Source organism: Plectropomus leopardus, chromosome 12 (genome assembly GCF_026936395.1).
Source record: "Plectropomus leopardus strain MGB_pleo_1.0 chromosome 12, ASM2693639v1, whole genome shotgun sequence".
In the NCBI taxonomy this organism is placed as follows: Eukaryota; Metazoa; Chordata; class Actinopteri; order Perciformes; family Serranidae; genus Plectropomus; species Plectropomus leopardus.
This window is the reverse complement of record NC_142187.1, coordinates 27,020,330-27,037,033: the sequence shown is the minus strand read 5'-3', so window position 1 is coordinate 27,037,033 and position 16,704 is coordinate 27,020,330. Positions and strand designations below refer to the sequence as shown.

General features: G+C 37.1%; 1 protein-coding gene across 1 annotated transcript; it reads right to left on the bottom strand.

The window, feature by feature from the left end:
- Nucleotides 1–1,733: 1,733 nt before the first annotated feature.
- Nucleotides 1,734–15,141, bottom strand: LOC121951668 (uncharacterized). Its single transcript, XM_042498094.2, is given in 23 exon segments — nt 1,734–1,847; nt 1,850–1,873; nt 1,992–2,116; nt 2,483–2,616; nt 3,724–3,821; nt 3,956–4,077; nt 5,083–5,201; nt 5,376–5,521; nt 5,597–5,800; nt 6,020–6,083; nt 6,258–6,369; nt 6,575–6,723; nt 6,860–7,010; nt 7,119–7,254; nt 7,843–7,986; nt 8,754–8,885; nt 10,334–10,523; nt 10,634–10,737; nt 10,948–11,099; nt 12,788–12,925; nt 13,093–13,260; nt 13,599–13,728; nt 15,048–15,141. Coding segments are annotated over 22 exon segments (2,769 nt in total). The 5' UTR covers nt 15,048–15,141; the 3' UTR covers nt 1,734–1,820.
- Between the last annotated feature and the right edge of the window lie 1,563 nt (nt 15,142–16,704).

The window sequence follows — 16,704 nt, the reverse complement described above, 5'->3', positions numbered from 1 at the left end:
ACAGCAATAAATGAACTCACTGTTTGAGGTGCTCCTCAATGGCCTTGCGTTCATACACGGTGCCGTACACTGTTTTCACAGGATCAACAAACATCTTCTTGGTGAGCGGACAGATCAGATGCTGGGGTATAAACTGTGACACAGTCTCCACCAGTTTCTTTAAATAAAAAAAACAAAGAAACAGTGTAAAACACTATGGAAACGTTAAACATGTAAGGCACCAAATATCTATTAATAAAATGATACACAGGAGCTCAATTACTTTCTCCATGTCATCCATCGACTTTCCTGCAGTTTCTACTGTGTGTTTCTCAGCTTCTTGTTCATATGTCTCACGGCTCGTCAGGAATTCTTCAGCCAAAATGCTTTTAAAGAAAAAATGTGAAAGCCAAATATGACATTCATCAACACAAGTTATATAAAAATATGTTTGATATTTGTTTTATAGTGTTGAATCAACAGTTCTCTAATACAACAGCACAAAAAAACACAATAGTACTATAGTGGGAATACTTTTTCAAGGAGCTACAGTAAACAATTGCATGTCGTACTGGTAAAGCTATTATTGTGTTTTTGAAACTCTATATTGTGCATCATTGATTTCTGTTTTCAACCAGTAAGATCAAACATGGCAGCAGCGGCACAGTCATGAACATCAAAATCTATTTTGAAACAGGTGCATGTGTCTATGAATGGCTTGCATCATAAATATATATATATTCAAAGAAAAAAAAAAGTACTCTTGTGTAAGTTTGGGGGTAAATATATTGCCTGATATTGAGGAATACTTTACCTGCAAAGTGACCATTCTTAAGGAAAACCATGTTTCTCTCATCTGCCGCCACGCTGAACAAAGGTCAAAAAAAGGCAAACTTTTTTTTAATGAATTTAAGTAAATGGGGAACACATTTAACAGCAACAAAACTATATCAAGACATCCTTTTACAGACTCACAAAATTTGTGCAGTATAATCCAAGTGTCATGTATCCAGTCGCATGCTCGTGCTCCCCAAACACATGCAATTTCATTAAACCTTACGATTTAAAACACATCAGTAAAAACAATCTCTGCACTGGGGATGAGCGTGCATTTTAACTCTGCTCACAGTTCGCATTAAGACGAATGTGAAGGCCCTGTGCCCTACTCGTGGGCAAAAGCATTTTTAATTATAACGTTTTCGTGAAAATGCACGTTACAGAAGTACTTATCATACAACTGGATAAATGAGACTTGGATTAAACTGCACAAGTTCTGCGAGTTTGTAAACTCATGTTTTGATATAGTTTTGTTGTTATTACGTGTGATCATTTCAATCATCACGGATATTCTTTGCTCACCATGGAGGCATGCCGGAGAAACTGTTTTCTTCACAAACAGAAATGCACATACAAACGGTCATTTTGCTGGTGAAGTAATCTCTAAGCTGGTCAGTCAGTTTGTTATAAAAAAGCCTCTCCCATCTTCTTCAAAAGACAGTAAAAACAGTTATCTAAACGCTTGACGAATGAATTATTGGGTAATTCACACCGGGAGTTCAGGGTTAAGTTATTAAATAATCAATGCCAAACATCATGAGTTCAGAGATTTTCAAACAACGAAATCAAATCCAAATTAAAACTATGGATTTCCGCCAAATGTAATATTAACAGAGCAGCATGAGAGTGGGTCAATAACGTCCTCAGCAGTGAAAATAAAGTTTGGTGCACATTAAACGCATAAGTCTCACCTATCGAGTGGATCATCAGGCTCAGGGATGATGAGGAGTCCAAACACAGCTTCTAGGATCTCCCTCATGGTGATGTGGGCATTGTAGTTGCGGTCAAATATGTTGTGGCAGATGCGGCCCACGCTGTTGACATTGCAGTGGTATACCTGTCATCATGTTAAGAAAACACACATTCCAAACAGATGTCATTGCTTTATCAGTCTGCAGTGTGTGTCTGCACATTATGCAAAACACTTTCCAGTTATTTGTATTTTGGCAGGATACTTGTGTGACAAAGCGGACGACTGGAGGTTTCGTTGGGTAGTCAGGACCAAACTGGCAGTACAGCTCAAACACTCCTTTCTTATACGGAGTGTCAGGAGGGCCTTCCATGAGAATTCTCCAGAAAGCTGAAAAGATTGGAAAACAGTTTCACCATTGCTGCTTTTAAAGACTAAATATTTACATGGATACAAACTGTACACCTGCAAAAAAGGAATAACAATTATGTGCATCAACACTATTCATTATTCTGTACATCTTGTATATATCATTTTATGCACAATAAAAGGAAACAGAGATAAATGCATATGACATAAATTAGCTGTCCTGCAGTAACAAGTAGATCTGGCAGCCTGATATTCTGTCCAACAGCACTCCCTTTTTTGTGTTATTGCTTAAACTCAATAATAATGCACAACTAAAACTTCACTCTTTGCTATTCATGTGCCCCAGAAAAAAAACATGACAGTGAAATGAGGGAACATGCTACATACTGAAGTCTGACTCTGATGGAAAGACTCTGAAGAAGGGATGTGGGTTACAATGAAGGCTCTTCAGCTCCTCCAGGATACGCTTGTCCTTCTCCAGAAACCACCCCTTTGACTCCCTAATCTTCTTTTTAAGAGCGCTATTTAGAAAGATGATGACTGCTTTAAATACAAACACAAAATATAAAGCATACAGTTGCATAGTATACAGTAAAAAGATATGATTATTACTTTTTGAAGTCATAGTTCAAAGCTGCTCGTCTGTAGACTTAATCTTGTTTTTGTTAACAGTGATCAAAAAAACGTTTTTTTATAAACTCAGACAGACTAATCTGCACTTTGTTAACTTAATCTAGATTTCTCAATCTTAACTCCAACGAGCGTCAACGAGTCCAAAAAAGCCTGACAGGTCAGTCTGGGTATGGGTTAAAAATGTGTGCTAATTGGCTGGGTCAGATCGGGCTCGGGCTGTTGGAGAAAAATAAATAAATTAATAAAAAAAGTAAAATCAATTAAAAATATTAAAAAGTGATCATTATTCCCTTACATTTGTTAAATTAGGGAATTATTAGTAATTATTAGTAGTAAATTATTAGTAATTTATAAATTAAATTACTAAACTTGTTAAATTAGAGCAGGGAGCATCTCTGGCGGGAGATACAGTGTGGAGAGTCGGCTGTATCCTGAGCTCGGGCTCAGTATTTTCTATGATTATCTCATATGTGTCACGTTTGGGCTTAAACTTATGTGAGTTGGTTTGGTTCGGGTTGTAACTTTTTTGGCCCATTGACAACTGTAGTTCTTTGTGCTAAAAATCAAATGAAATGGTAAAAAGTGGTCATCTTCAGATGATGGATATCATCCTCATTACTTCACAGGTTGATGAACAGCCTTGATGCAACTGTTTCCAAGCCTGGAGGGCCACGACCCAAATTATGGGTTGGCAGTACCTATATTTCATTTAATTTATTTATGCAAAGATAGAGAAAACTTTTCTTTAAAGTTAGAAATATTATTCAAGATGAAAACTTAAAATTGGTCTTTTTATACAAATATCCTGCATTTTCGGGTTACTCTTTTGGATGATTATAAAGTCAATTAGCTGTCATACATTAGATATTAAATAAAATATACATAAAATATGTCACTTAGTCAGGTATTGTCAGTTTACTCAATGATACAAAATAGGTTCTTTCAGAAAACATGCTGGGAAGCACTGCTCTATGGGACTGCTGACTATCACTCACCTCTCTGTTACTGTCACTTTGCTGTTTATCTGGCTCGGCAGGGCCGTCTCTGGACATTCGTCATACCCATGAGTTGTGAAAATCCTTGACAGATGGTGCTATAAAAAGACAAGAACAAAATAATCAACTAATCAAGACAATGTTCAAAGGTTATGCCTGTATTACACAGTATTATGTATCATTTTTATATCACTTCCAGCACAATTATGGGCAAATGATGTACAATAACTACCTGACTGACAGAAGATGGGTCAAGTTTTTCCTTGAGATTCCTTTGCTCCAGAGACAGAACTGTCTCAATCTCAAAGAGCTTCAGACCTTCTTTGGTTGTCTGCGGATTGAAGCAGCAACCACCTGGGAGAAATATGGATGTGTGGTGGAGAGACTGACAAGAGTACACATCCATGTCCATCAAAACAAACATGTTTTTGAGTTACAATAAAGTTTCCTTCCCAAATAGATGTTTACTAGTCTAGAAGATGTCTGTTGCACTATAGGACTTCTGGTGACAAGCTAAAATATTATAACAGATATAGTCATTTGGTGTCAACAACCAAGACTCTACTGCTTCCTCCAAATAAGACCCATCTCCAGAATTAAACCCACACTCTCACACTGAGGCCGTGTCTTCCACATTTCCCCCAGCTGAAAATGGCAGGAAACTCCTAGCTTGGAGTGTTTGAGAGCGTTTGGAGGCGCAGCATTTATTCGGCTGAGACTCTTTTGGTTGCGTCTGGTTGCTATGATACAGAATATCCATGGAAGTAAACATGTCAGCACAGAGGGAGTACCTGTTCTGGATGAGCGGTAGGCTGAAGCATGCAGGGAGAGAGGGCAGACTATCCAGTCTGTGTGGGTTCATCAGTGGAAACATAATACGTATATACAGTATATGAACAGATTTCTCTACCATTGTTGTTTGTTTAGCACTTGCACTTGTGAGATTTGACCGTTTGTCTTAAAGCTAGACTGTGTGTCCTTCCTCCACTATGACCGGACAGCTGAAATGACATTGACGCTGGACACTCTTTCAAAAAAATAAATAAATAAAGATGACAGCACTTGGTGCAAAATCCATCCTGCCAGCGTTTGAAATGTGGCATAAAAAAGTGTTGCTACCATAGTAAAGCATTAAGGACAACAAACAAACAAACAAACAAACAAAAAAGACGCTTCGGTGGACATAGCCCCTTACAACTGGAAAAGGTCATTCACACATTTATATTCTCCAGACTTGATTAATGTAACTCCCCCCTCAGAAGTACCCAGTGGTAACGTCAGTTCTGTAAAGTTACCACTGGGTGCCACTAATCCTACACACTGGACCTTTGAGGAAGCTGTCTTTAAAAGATGCCATACCTGTGGCATTGCTGATTCCATGCAGCATATTATTCTTCACATCCCCAAGAAGGACTGAATCCACAATAATGTTAGATTTCAGCAGTTTGGCTGTAACAACATCTGGCTCTACGGAGGAACTATGGAAAAATGAGATTATCACATCAGATCACTTAAAAAATATCACTAGTTGTAGCTGACATTTTGAAGCCATTGTTACTTTTTCTTACTGTTCATAGTATGCACATTTAATATATGTACTAACAGGTCAAGAATAAGCAAGGTACCATTACTGATTAGAGGAGGAAATGTACCCAGAATCATGTCCATCAGTGAGACAAATGATGCGAAGTCGACAATCTGGGAACCTCATCTTGACCTTTTCCAACTCAATCGCCCCACGTCGCAAGGCATCATACAGCAGAGTACATCCACTTGCCTCAATGTTGCGAATGTGATCCTACAAATGTGAAAAAAATATATTACTGCATTACAGTGAGATGTAAATTTGACAAAAATGAAAGACTGACTTTACCTTGAAATTCTCCAGATTTTCTGTAAATGTGTGGAGAATCTTCACCAGGGAGTCGAACTTAACAAGACCGATGACATGGTAAAAATCATAAGCCATGGTCCTTGTTGCAAAGTTGTCAAAGAGCTCTTTCACAATGTTGATCTTCTTTATTCCTGCACTTCCATAGCACTCCTCCTCCATGGAGGAGCTTGTGTCGATCAGCACCTGGTAAAATTTTTCTCTCTTTAAAGTGTGTTTTTATAATGCAATTTTTTGCAGATATTTGCAAAGACTGATGATCTTCTGAAATTATATTCATCGTGTAAAACTACTACAGGTGCAGTATACTAATGGAATGGCACCATGATAATCAAATAAGACAAAAACATTTTCCCAGCCAATCCCACATTCAAAAAAGAAAAAAAGACATAGATAAAGTGTTACCAGTATGGCCTCTTTTGGAGTCCTGGTTGTGACAAACTTTTGGTCGTCTCTCTGGTCACCAGTCCTGTTTTAAATGTCAAGTCAGAAAAATAGTAGTGTAACTTTTACAGAAGTTCATACAGTAATTTAAAGGAAATACCTCTGCTGCAACATTGTAACTCTGGCCATTAGTTTACTGCACAGAGGGCTTCCTTGATGCTGGGAAACATAAAAGGTAGACATTGTAATGTATATTTACCTGGCTGCCAACAGATTTACATCCACAACTTTTTCTTTGCCATCCAGGCAATCAAGCACTCTGATCATATCAGGGGATCCTTTGTCTTTGGTCAAGCACACGCCAACATTGTCTGCCAGAGAAAAAAAACTGAATGAATGAAACTATTGAAATTACAGAGCTTTCCATAAACATAGTCATAAAATGTCTTTTTTCCATTTTAATTTAAATTTCCAATGTCATAAAGAACAGAGAGAATTAAATAATACATTGTAATAAATACTAATATACAGAAAATAAAGTATGTTAACTGCATTCAGATTAATTTAATGGCATACCTTCACTTAAAAGAACAAGGCGTGCATCACATTGTCCTAGCTCCTTCAAATGTAGAGGAGGGGTCACATTAAGGTGTTGATGGTAGGGAGATTTTAATTCTTCTTCCATACTTCTAAAAGTCTTCTCCATCTTTATCTGGAAGCTGCCACTTTGTTGTAAATTTGGATGAAAAGCAAGGCTTTAAGTCTGAATTCAAAGCGAAAAGCAAACTTTTTTCGCACTTCACAGAAAAATAACATGTTATGGAAAAACCTTTAAGAAAAGTAAAAAAATATGATACATACTTCTGACCAGTCGACTTGTCATGGTTAATCCAAAGAGGATATGTTCTTATGGACGGAGGCAAACTGAGTATGATTTTTTCAATGTCGTTGGCTCTCTGTAATGATGCTTCTCGCAAGATCTCTTCAGTGCAATTTGGAATTTTCTCTCCATCTAAACAAAATGATAGAACATGGAGTAAAGCTGACAGTACTGTGCATTTAAAACATGACTGACAAAAGCTCTGTCCCCTCATATATAAAATGTTTATGTTTATTTTACCTTTGATTTTCTGGAGAACATATGCTCGTTCAAAGGTTCCAGGAACTCCAGGTACTCTGACCGGTTCAGAGAAGCGGCTGCCATCCTCTGATGTGAGGCTGATTGTTGCAAAGCTCTCGTGGTCAGCTGACTGTGTCTGTCATAAATATAATAAATGGTCATTACTTATGTGACAAACAATCAAATAGGAATTTGCCATGATGCATTCATAAATACATTATACACTGAAATACTTGAATACATTATAAATGCACACCAATTCAGTATCTCACCAAATGTCTCCCCTGCTGTTCCTTGGTTATGGCATAATGGCCAGAAAAGTATTTTTTTCAAATTATTATGATGTCACAGTGAAGGTGAATTTTGACCCTTTGGATATTACTTCATTATTTTATCCTAATTTTTAATTATGATAAGACATCTGTATGAAATTCCGTCATACTTAGCATTTGAGTTCTCAAGTTTTGGCCAAACACTTGGTTCATGAGCTCATAGTGACCTTGATCTTTGACCTATGACCACCAAAATCCAACAGGTTCATTGATGAGTCAGAGTGGACATTTGTGCAAAATTTGAAGAAATTCCCCAATGGCATCAACAGATGAATAGACATAATGTCTCCAGCATCAGCTATCGCCAGCTCTGAGGCATAAAATACTGGCAACTTCAGTCTAACATTAGTGGTTTTACCCTTTACAGGAGCATATCAGTCAAATCCTCATACCTTTGCTTCTGATAAGAGATGTGCCCAGCAGTACAGTGAATTCTCAAAGACATCCAAGTCCTCAATGAGTTTCTCTTCTTGTTGTGTTCCACTTTGAGGCAAAAGCTCTCTGAAGAGGATGTACAAGCCCTCAACGACTGCAATCTGCAACAGAAGAACAAGCACCCCCAAAGGAATGGGTACTGGTGATGGTACATGTCACTGTGTAAAGGTTCAGTTCACCCAAATTACAGGACAACGTCCTCTAGAAACAATGTAGATAGTTAAAACATATCTGCTGAGATATCTGCTGCTGTTACCAACAGTATACACATTTTTGTTTTTGCAGAAAATTGTTCCTAAATAGACCTGTTTCCAAAAGCCAGAAATGCTAATACAAGTTTTTTAATGCACAGAGTTTTGCACAAAAATAATATGGTTTTGCACCATTTATATATTATCTGAATGCAAAATCCTCAATTTGTAATACAGCACATGAGATGGCCCACTTCAAACAGTAATTTGGCAATAAGTAATTATGATAATAATAAGTGAATTTATATACCACCTTTAAAAACAGAGTTTACAAAGTGCTTTGATAAAGAAGGCAAAGCAGAAGCAAAAAGGGTTCCTTGCAGAGGCATAATAACTATAGCAGCCAAACAATTATGCTAAACAAAGGCCAAATAAAATTTTAAGTAGAACTAAACAAGAGAAAAACAATTACAAAACAAAAATAACAACAACAGGCCATACCAATAAGAATAAATACAACTCAAATAATATTAGCAGTAAACAGAAATACTAACACTAATAATAGGATTAAACATGGTCAAGACAGAGTCAAATAATAAATCAAAAGATAAATTAAACTAAACTAGATTAATTAAAACAGACAATTCAGGAGAATTATACTGGCTTATATTGTTTACCTTCTGATTCCTCGTTAGTGTTTCATTCCTGCAGAGTAACTGATGCAAACTTTGTGCAAGAGGGTTACATCCAGTTAGTTTCCGTACATAGGAGATCAGTTTCTTCAGTTGCTCTGTTGAATAATGATTTTCCTAGAAGAAAAAAAAAAATATAATAACATGTATTGCAAAGCAGGATTAAGCTCACAGGTGAGGGAAGGGTAAAATGACTTAGCAATGTGGCAACTTTACAGCTATATTTGCCATCTATTCCAATTCGTTTGACTATTTTCAAGTAGCAAGAGGGTACAGCTTGGTGTCATCCGGCACTGACATCCCTTGAGCCATTGCCACATTGTTAACATGCTAAAAACTAAAGGCTAAAAACACGACAACAGAATGACTTTCCATGGAAAAGTAATTCACACTGCTCTGTGTCTGTAGTCTACGGCCCCTTTTACAGTCTCTTCAAGATGGAAATTTCATGCCTTTATTCTCCATTATCATTCTTTATAAAAGGTACAACTGCAGAACAGGGGAACAGAGTTGTTTTGCCTTCATGCCGTTATTGGATGTAGTAACATCGCCAAAGCAACTTTATAAAAGGGACAGCCAGGAGGACGGTACCATAGCCAGGACAGGTGTTACGTGTTGGTGACGAATTATGCATACGACCAAACATGGGAGATTTTAAAAAGCAGCTGGTGGCATTCAGCAGGTGAAAATGTCGACAAATTGGGAAATAATAAAGTCAGTAAGCCCCTTACCCTCTGAGCAGAGTTGAGATCAGCCGCTATATAACAGGCTGTAAATGATTGTCATGGACATTGTTACTGTTTATAAGTGCTGCCAATGCAGATGTTATATGTCAAACTCAAAGACTGTGTATAAAGATGGACAAGTGCAACTTTTCAATCTCGATCGCCCCCTGGTGTCTGACTGCAGTATAGGCCACAAAGCCCACCCCTTTATGTTAGTGAAGCGGACATGGGCCACACTAAAACCTCAAAGTAAAAGCCAGATACAATTTTCCCCAAAGATGTTTTCTATCACTGAAGGTAGTTCTCATCACCCTGAAGTTTGTTCAAGAGCTTGTTTAAGTGTTTGTTTTTATGATAAGTTTGGTTTTAATGAGTTATTCAATCATACAAAAAGGGGACTTTCCGCAGTGATTGACAGCTGTGTGTGAAAATCCATAAGCTTGCATTCAGTGGTGCTGCTTGGGATTGGTCGGACGGTCGGACTCTCAATGACATCACTATCACAAGATAGCAACGCCTGCATCTTGGATATTTTAACCTTACTTAAGCATAGTGGGATAAGTGGGGACGTGGCATCAATCTTTAAAGTCAAAAGGTGTTGTGTTACATGTCACGCCCGTCACGGCCCTTTGGCTTCTGTGATGCAAGCATGCTCTTGAAAATCACACACCTTAGCAGCTGCTGTTGTTTGGTTCTGTGTGAAAATGCAAAGGCTGCATAAAGAGGGGACCTCTGTGCCTGTCATATAATATAATACCAACATAATAAAGTGTGTGTGTGTGTGTGTGTGTGTGTGTGTGTGTGTGCGTGTGACGTGGGATAAAACAAAAAACAACTTACAACAGCATACAGTGAAGAGAGGAACACACTGATTCCTTTCTGGGTTTGTTGGACCGAGGGCACAAAATCATTAATGTAGATTGTCTCATCGTATGTGTGCTTATCAGAAAAGGTGGATAAAGAGAAGTTAACAGTTGACGCTGCAGAGATCCCACAACTCTGCAGAGTGTCACCTCCATAATGTTGACCTCTGCAAATATAATTAGCACAGGAGAACATAAGTACTGTGTAGGAAAATCTGAATGATGACAGAGACATAAAGACATAAAATCAGTCCTTGGTGTGGTTATTCTGAGTTACTTGTAGTGAAGGACGTGTGCTGGAATTCCACTTTCATTTGCCAGCTTGAGTCTCAGACTGGCTATGGTGTCACTTGCCAAGTTTACCTTCACCTCAAAGTCTCCCTGTATGAAATAAGTAAATAAAAACAACAAGAAAAAAATGTATGTTAAAAAACCTGCAATCCCCAAAGTGGTTGCAATAGCGTCTTAAAGCCCTAAGCACTGCTTACAATGGTTGCGATAGAAAAAAACACATGCAGTTTGTATAAACAGTATTTCCATACTCTTAATATCCTCATTAATTGCATCCTGACCAGCACAGTTAAGACGAACCTTGAGCATGATGTGGCATCGAACCACATTGTCTCCGTAGGCTTCACCAACCTCTCGCTTTGGTATTTCAGGAGACTGTTTCAGGTTTTCCTTTGGTGTAAATATGGCATAAATTGTAGCTCCGTTTTCAATATGCCTGTCTTTCAAAGACCCTGTATGAGACAAGATTTTAACTTGGTATGATGAACCTGTTACCAGTTTCCTCAATACAAATCCCGCAGATACAGAATGAAATACGAATTTATTTAGAGTTATATTTCTGGCAACCTGCTGAATTTAAGTCAAACATGCACTCCTTTTTAGGGCAGTAAACAACTCAGAATTATGCCAGTTTTTATAAGAGCTGGCAATTCAATACAAATATTTGATAATTTGGAGTTTTTTTCTATCTGAAGTTTTACAGTTTGACGTGGGCTTAGAGGGACGTTTAGTGTGACAGCGACATTCCTGTAATATAGTAAACAAGTTATTAGTGCTAACATCAGATCTCAAACGTGCAACAACATTTTTTGCAGACACTAAATACTGTATGAAACAAAGCCAAAGTCAGTGTTGTATTAACTTGCTGTGAGCAGTAAATTCACCATTTGTTCACCTTGTGGTGCGGCCTCTCTCTCGCCGCTCGGTGCCGCTGCATGCACTTTCGCAGCTGCTTGTATCAAAGAGTAGCCTGAAAGTCAAGAGTGCTAACACCACAGCAAAATCTGGGGAATAAATTGTCCCCAGAGGTACACTCCACAGCACACTGACAAGCAAAAAAATAAAAAAACTCAGTCGACTGAGGGGTCTCAGCCTGACTCCTTTTAGCTCAGTTTTGATCTTGACCAACTCCTGATAAAAATATCTGACTATTTAGCTTCAAAATACCTCACTATGTTACTACCAACTAGCCTCTAGTTTTGTTTTGATGTTGAGCCCGTAGTGTACAGTTAAGATTTTTGTGGTTATTTTTTAAATAGCTTTTTCTCTGACAATGGCTGCTTGCCTCATGCAAAAAGGGAAGATATGGGCTGTAAAACCAAAACAAGAGCTAAAAGACATTATAAAGCTCCACAGATTTGTGAGGAACTGTATAGTCTTGTAGTATTTCGTTGTACAAACTTTACCCTTGACATACAAGTAGTCATGTGGTCCAGTGTTAATAAAAATATATTTATTATAGATGCTTTAATAGTAATTCACTGACTACATGCCATTATATGCATCCACAAACTTTAACTTATTGAAAGACTAACTTTCTAATGGAAGGTAGGGAGGTAAAGAGTTACTGTGCAGCCCAGACCCTTAGGTCATTAGGACTGTACCTGACTCAGAATATTATCAATCAAATCGAATTTGGCTTTTCAGTATGAACATTTGATTATTCCTTTCTTTTTTCCACATAAAGTTTAAGGCTTGTATCATTTTAAGTGGTTGAGAATTGTAAATTCACCACTTCTCTCTCGTGGTGCAAAACTCTATTCCATCCCAGGCAGCTTCCTCCATATCTGCAGCTGCCTTTACCAAAGAGCAATGTGAAAATTAAAAGCGCTCACTCTACAGCAAAATCTGGGGACCAAATCATCCCCAAAAGTACCCTGCACACTAACTGACAAAAACAAAACAAGCCACAGATCAACTTGAAGCTACATAGCTCAGTTAACTGAGGGGTTTCTGACTGCTGGTTCCAATCTGCAATTTTCAGAGGGCAGGATGCTCTTTCAGAGAGTCCTGGTTTAAGATTATGGATGCTTTAGTATCTATGTAGTGTGACTGTTGTTCATAAAATCAAAGTAAACTTGGCAATATTAACTTTAAAATTTAACAATGTTCACTGTAAAAGGTGTCAAGGGCTGCTCACATGTATTGAAGAAGGGATCATCAGTCAAGGCCATACCATCGATCGTGTAGAGACAGACTCCTTTGGAATTACCAATACTTTCAAGATGGCCAATCCTCAACATCAGATCTTCAAGTGTATTTTGCATCGGATCTATATCTGCAAGTTCAAAAAAACCACTGTGAAGCTAGTCAGTTGAGTGTTGATATGTGCACCATGATCACTGCAACAAAACAAATTCTACTGTGTAATAGAGTTAAGTCAGTGACTAGCCCCAATTCCCTAAATGATCAGAAATTAATTGTAAAATTATGTGTTCCTCTTACCTTTGATACATATTGGTTGAGGACATTTTGGGTATGTGTACCACAGAGAGAACGGCTCCAGTGTTTTTTGCACAGGCATCACAGTTTGAACTTGGCGATCCAGAGCTCTGCAACTGCGAATGAAGTTTTTCATTGCTGAAAAACGATTCTTCTCCACATGGCTTAAACCTGTGAAATTGTAGTTAGTTAATGAGGCTATTAGAAACATACATGTAAAGACACTGTAGTACTAACTGCTATCTCAAAAACTATGACACAAACTATATCCTGAAAACTACCACACAGTTAAATCAACACTTCTGCCAGTGTAAACAATTAAAATGTTTTACAATAGGTTTTTTATTTTTTTTTAACAAGACTGTTGGATTGTAATGCCACAAGCATGTCTCTATTTTTCTGGTCACCCTGTGTAATTGGCATGGTACAAAAGATTAAAAGAACAATACACGTAGATTTAACTCATTTATGTTTTACAAGCTTTGTTTTCAAGTTGAGGATCATCTCACCAATGTTGTTCAGATCTTCATCTATTATGCCATCCAGGAAATCTCTTTCATCCTTCACTCCCAACTGGAGAAACTGCTTGTGGTAAGACTCCAGTCTGAACTGCTTAAGTACGCTGAATATGGCATCCATCTAAACAAAGACATACAGAGAACTAGAATATGATGCTCCAGTAAAAGCACTGCTACTTGTATGAAACAGTTTCCAAGTGAAAGTAATCAAATAAAGTACTTGTGTGAAAACGTACTCAAGTATATGTTCACCCTTATCTTTATATCCAAGTCTAAGATCAATATAACATATGACATATGCTAGCAGTGCTTTAAGCTACATGCTAACATTAGCCTGTTAGCTACCTTCATATCCTAAGATGCCCACATTGCCAGTGCTAACATGCTAGTGATGGTGAAATTAAAACATTAAAAAAAACACCAGCGTTATTACCATTTATCCTTAAATAATTTGTAAACTAAATTTAATAGCAATTCCTGGTATTTTCATTCACCGAATAATACAACGTTATATATATATATACAAAAATACAACTGTTGCACTCAGCCCATATAGTTATTTTTTATTCTATTTTTTAGAGCTGAAATAGGAGTAACACAGTTCGCTGTCAACATGTAAACAGACTGTTTACATGCTTACTAAGCAGCACAAAGTCCTCACACCTTACTGAAGGTCGACTTCTCAGCTAACGCAGAAATCACGCCATGAATCCGTCATAAAATGTTAGCATTTAGCAATTAGCCACACCCAGAATGCACCTGTTCATCATGGCATTAAATTAGGTGTGTTTGATTTAGGTGACTTGGTATACTCACTGGGCGGTGCATTAAATCAGCGATTCATTACTGTAAGTACAAACCTGTTTTTAACTATGCTGTGGGGAAATAATGCTGACCATAACACACAATAACGTCAGAACTGTTTTTATTACATTATGGTGCATTGTGTTGAATTTCCTAACTGCTATCCCTGCCCGGATGCGTCCTCCTCTGACACCGGCCAGTGAAGGTACACAAACACAAACTTTTGTTTTTACTCTTGTAATAGATAGTGCTCAAGTAAAGGAGCAAATACCAGTTTTTACTCAAAAAAAGTAAAAGTTGCTTTCCCAGAAGAACGACTGCAATAAGAGTAAATGTAATTAGTCACTTACACCTTTGTTTATTTATCACGCATAACGCTTTCTAAAATAGCCTTGCAAAATAGACTTGCAAGTTAAAACCTTAAGTGACATGTTTTAATTCGTATTCTAGTTACATATGCTGTAGAGCCCGAAAGAAATACAAACAACGTAGACACACACTTATCTTGAATCAAAAACAGCAGCAAGGCACCTCAGGTTTCAATAGATATAGGTCTTTTACAGAAAATAAACAAATGCTGCTGTGTTAAACTTCAATTTAGAAGAACATTTTAAAAAGGGAAGCGAACAATCTTACTTTTTCTTGTACCAGAAACCATAACACACGACTTTTTGTTTATGCGCTCCTGTTAACTGGAGGGAGTGACTTGAGGAAAACGAAACTTATGGAAAATGAAACTAAAGGCAAATGTTAGGAAATCTGATGTCAACTTTGCCACGTTGTCCTGTCGGACATTTTAGAGGGATAAATGTTAAACCCTTTTTGCTTAGTTTTTACTCCTATCATCCTGGTGTTTTGGCACGTCAGGAGGGGCACAGTCTGTTACTTTATGAAAATATTGCAAATTATTTACTTTTTTTGGCTGGCATGTATAATTTTTAAACACAACACAAATGTCTGTTTATTAATTGAGATAGAGAGCCAGCAACATTTATAAATTGCATCAAAACTCCCCATTAGTGTGCTGTTATTATCTACAGATATTTTCCAATAGTGTGTTTGGATTTTACGACGGAGGATTAGGGCCACATTAAGGAAAAAAAAAATATTTACGAGATTAAAGTCATTAGTTACGAGAAAAACTCATTATTAACGAGAAAAAAGTCATTATTAATGAGAAAAAAGTCATTATTTACGAGATTAAACTCATTATTAACGAGGAAAAAGTCATTATTAACGAGAAAAAAAAGTCATTATTAACGAGAAAAAAAGTCATTATTAATGAGAAAAAAGTCATTATTTACGAGATTAAACTCATTATTAACGAGAAAAAAGTAATTATTTATGAGAATAAAGTCATAATATTCAAACCTGCTGCTTTTGGAGACCATTGTCAAAACGAGGGCTACGGAGGATTTGTTTCTTGAGACACAACGAAACCCCTCTGAATAGCCCGTATATGCATCTAACGATAACCCTGCAGTTGACCAGTTCAGCCATTTCCCCCTCCAGAAAAGCAGCAACATCCTCCAAATCCGACTGGTTCTTTCGCCGGAAAAGATGCAATTTCTTGCATATTCTTTTTAAAGTCCTGATACTTATGATAATGTGATGCTGATGTGCCAAAAGATTAAGTATCTCCTTGTTTGTGAAACCTATCCTAAAATACAACTCGACCAAATCCTCCGTAGACCTCATGTTAACAAGTGTCTCCAAAAGCAGCAGGTTTGAATATTATGACTTTATTCTCATAAATAATGACTTTTTTTTCGTTAATAATGAGATTAATCTCGTAAATAATGACTTTTTTCTCATTAATGACTTTTTTCTCGTTAATAATGAGTTTTTTCTCGTAAATAATGACTTTTTTCTCGTTAATAATGAGTTTAATCTCGTAAATAATGACTTTTTTGTCATTGATAATGACTTTTTTTCTCGTTAATAATGAGTTTTTTCTCGTAACTAATGACTTTAATCTCGTAAATATATATATATATTTTTTCCTTAATGTGGCCCTAATCCTCCGTCGTAGGATTTGGTGCTTCAATACAGCCAGTATATTTTTGTGTCCCTTTGCAGAACAAATAAATCCTCAGACTTCTGACAGATGATTAAACAAATAAGGCCATGCAGAAAAATACCGTTTTCCAGTTTTATCATATAGATTAAATAAATAGAAACCTAAACTCCTGTCAATTAAGCCCTTACAGTTCAATTACACAAGTGTTACTCTGACTGATTAGACTTAGGTGTACACACACTGATAGATTACCATCAGGACAAACTCCCCCCT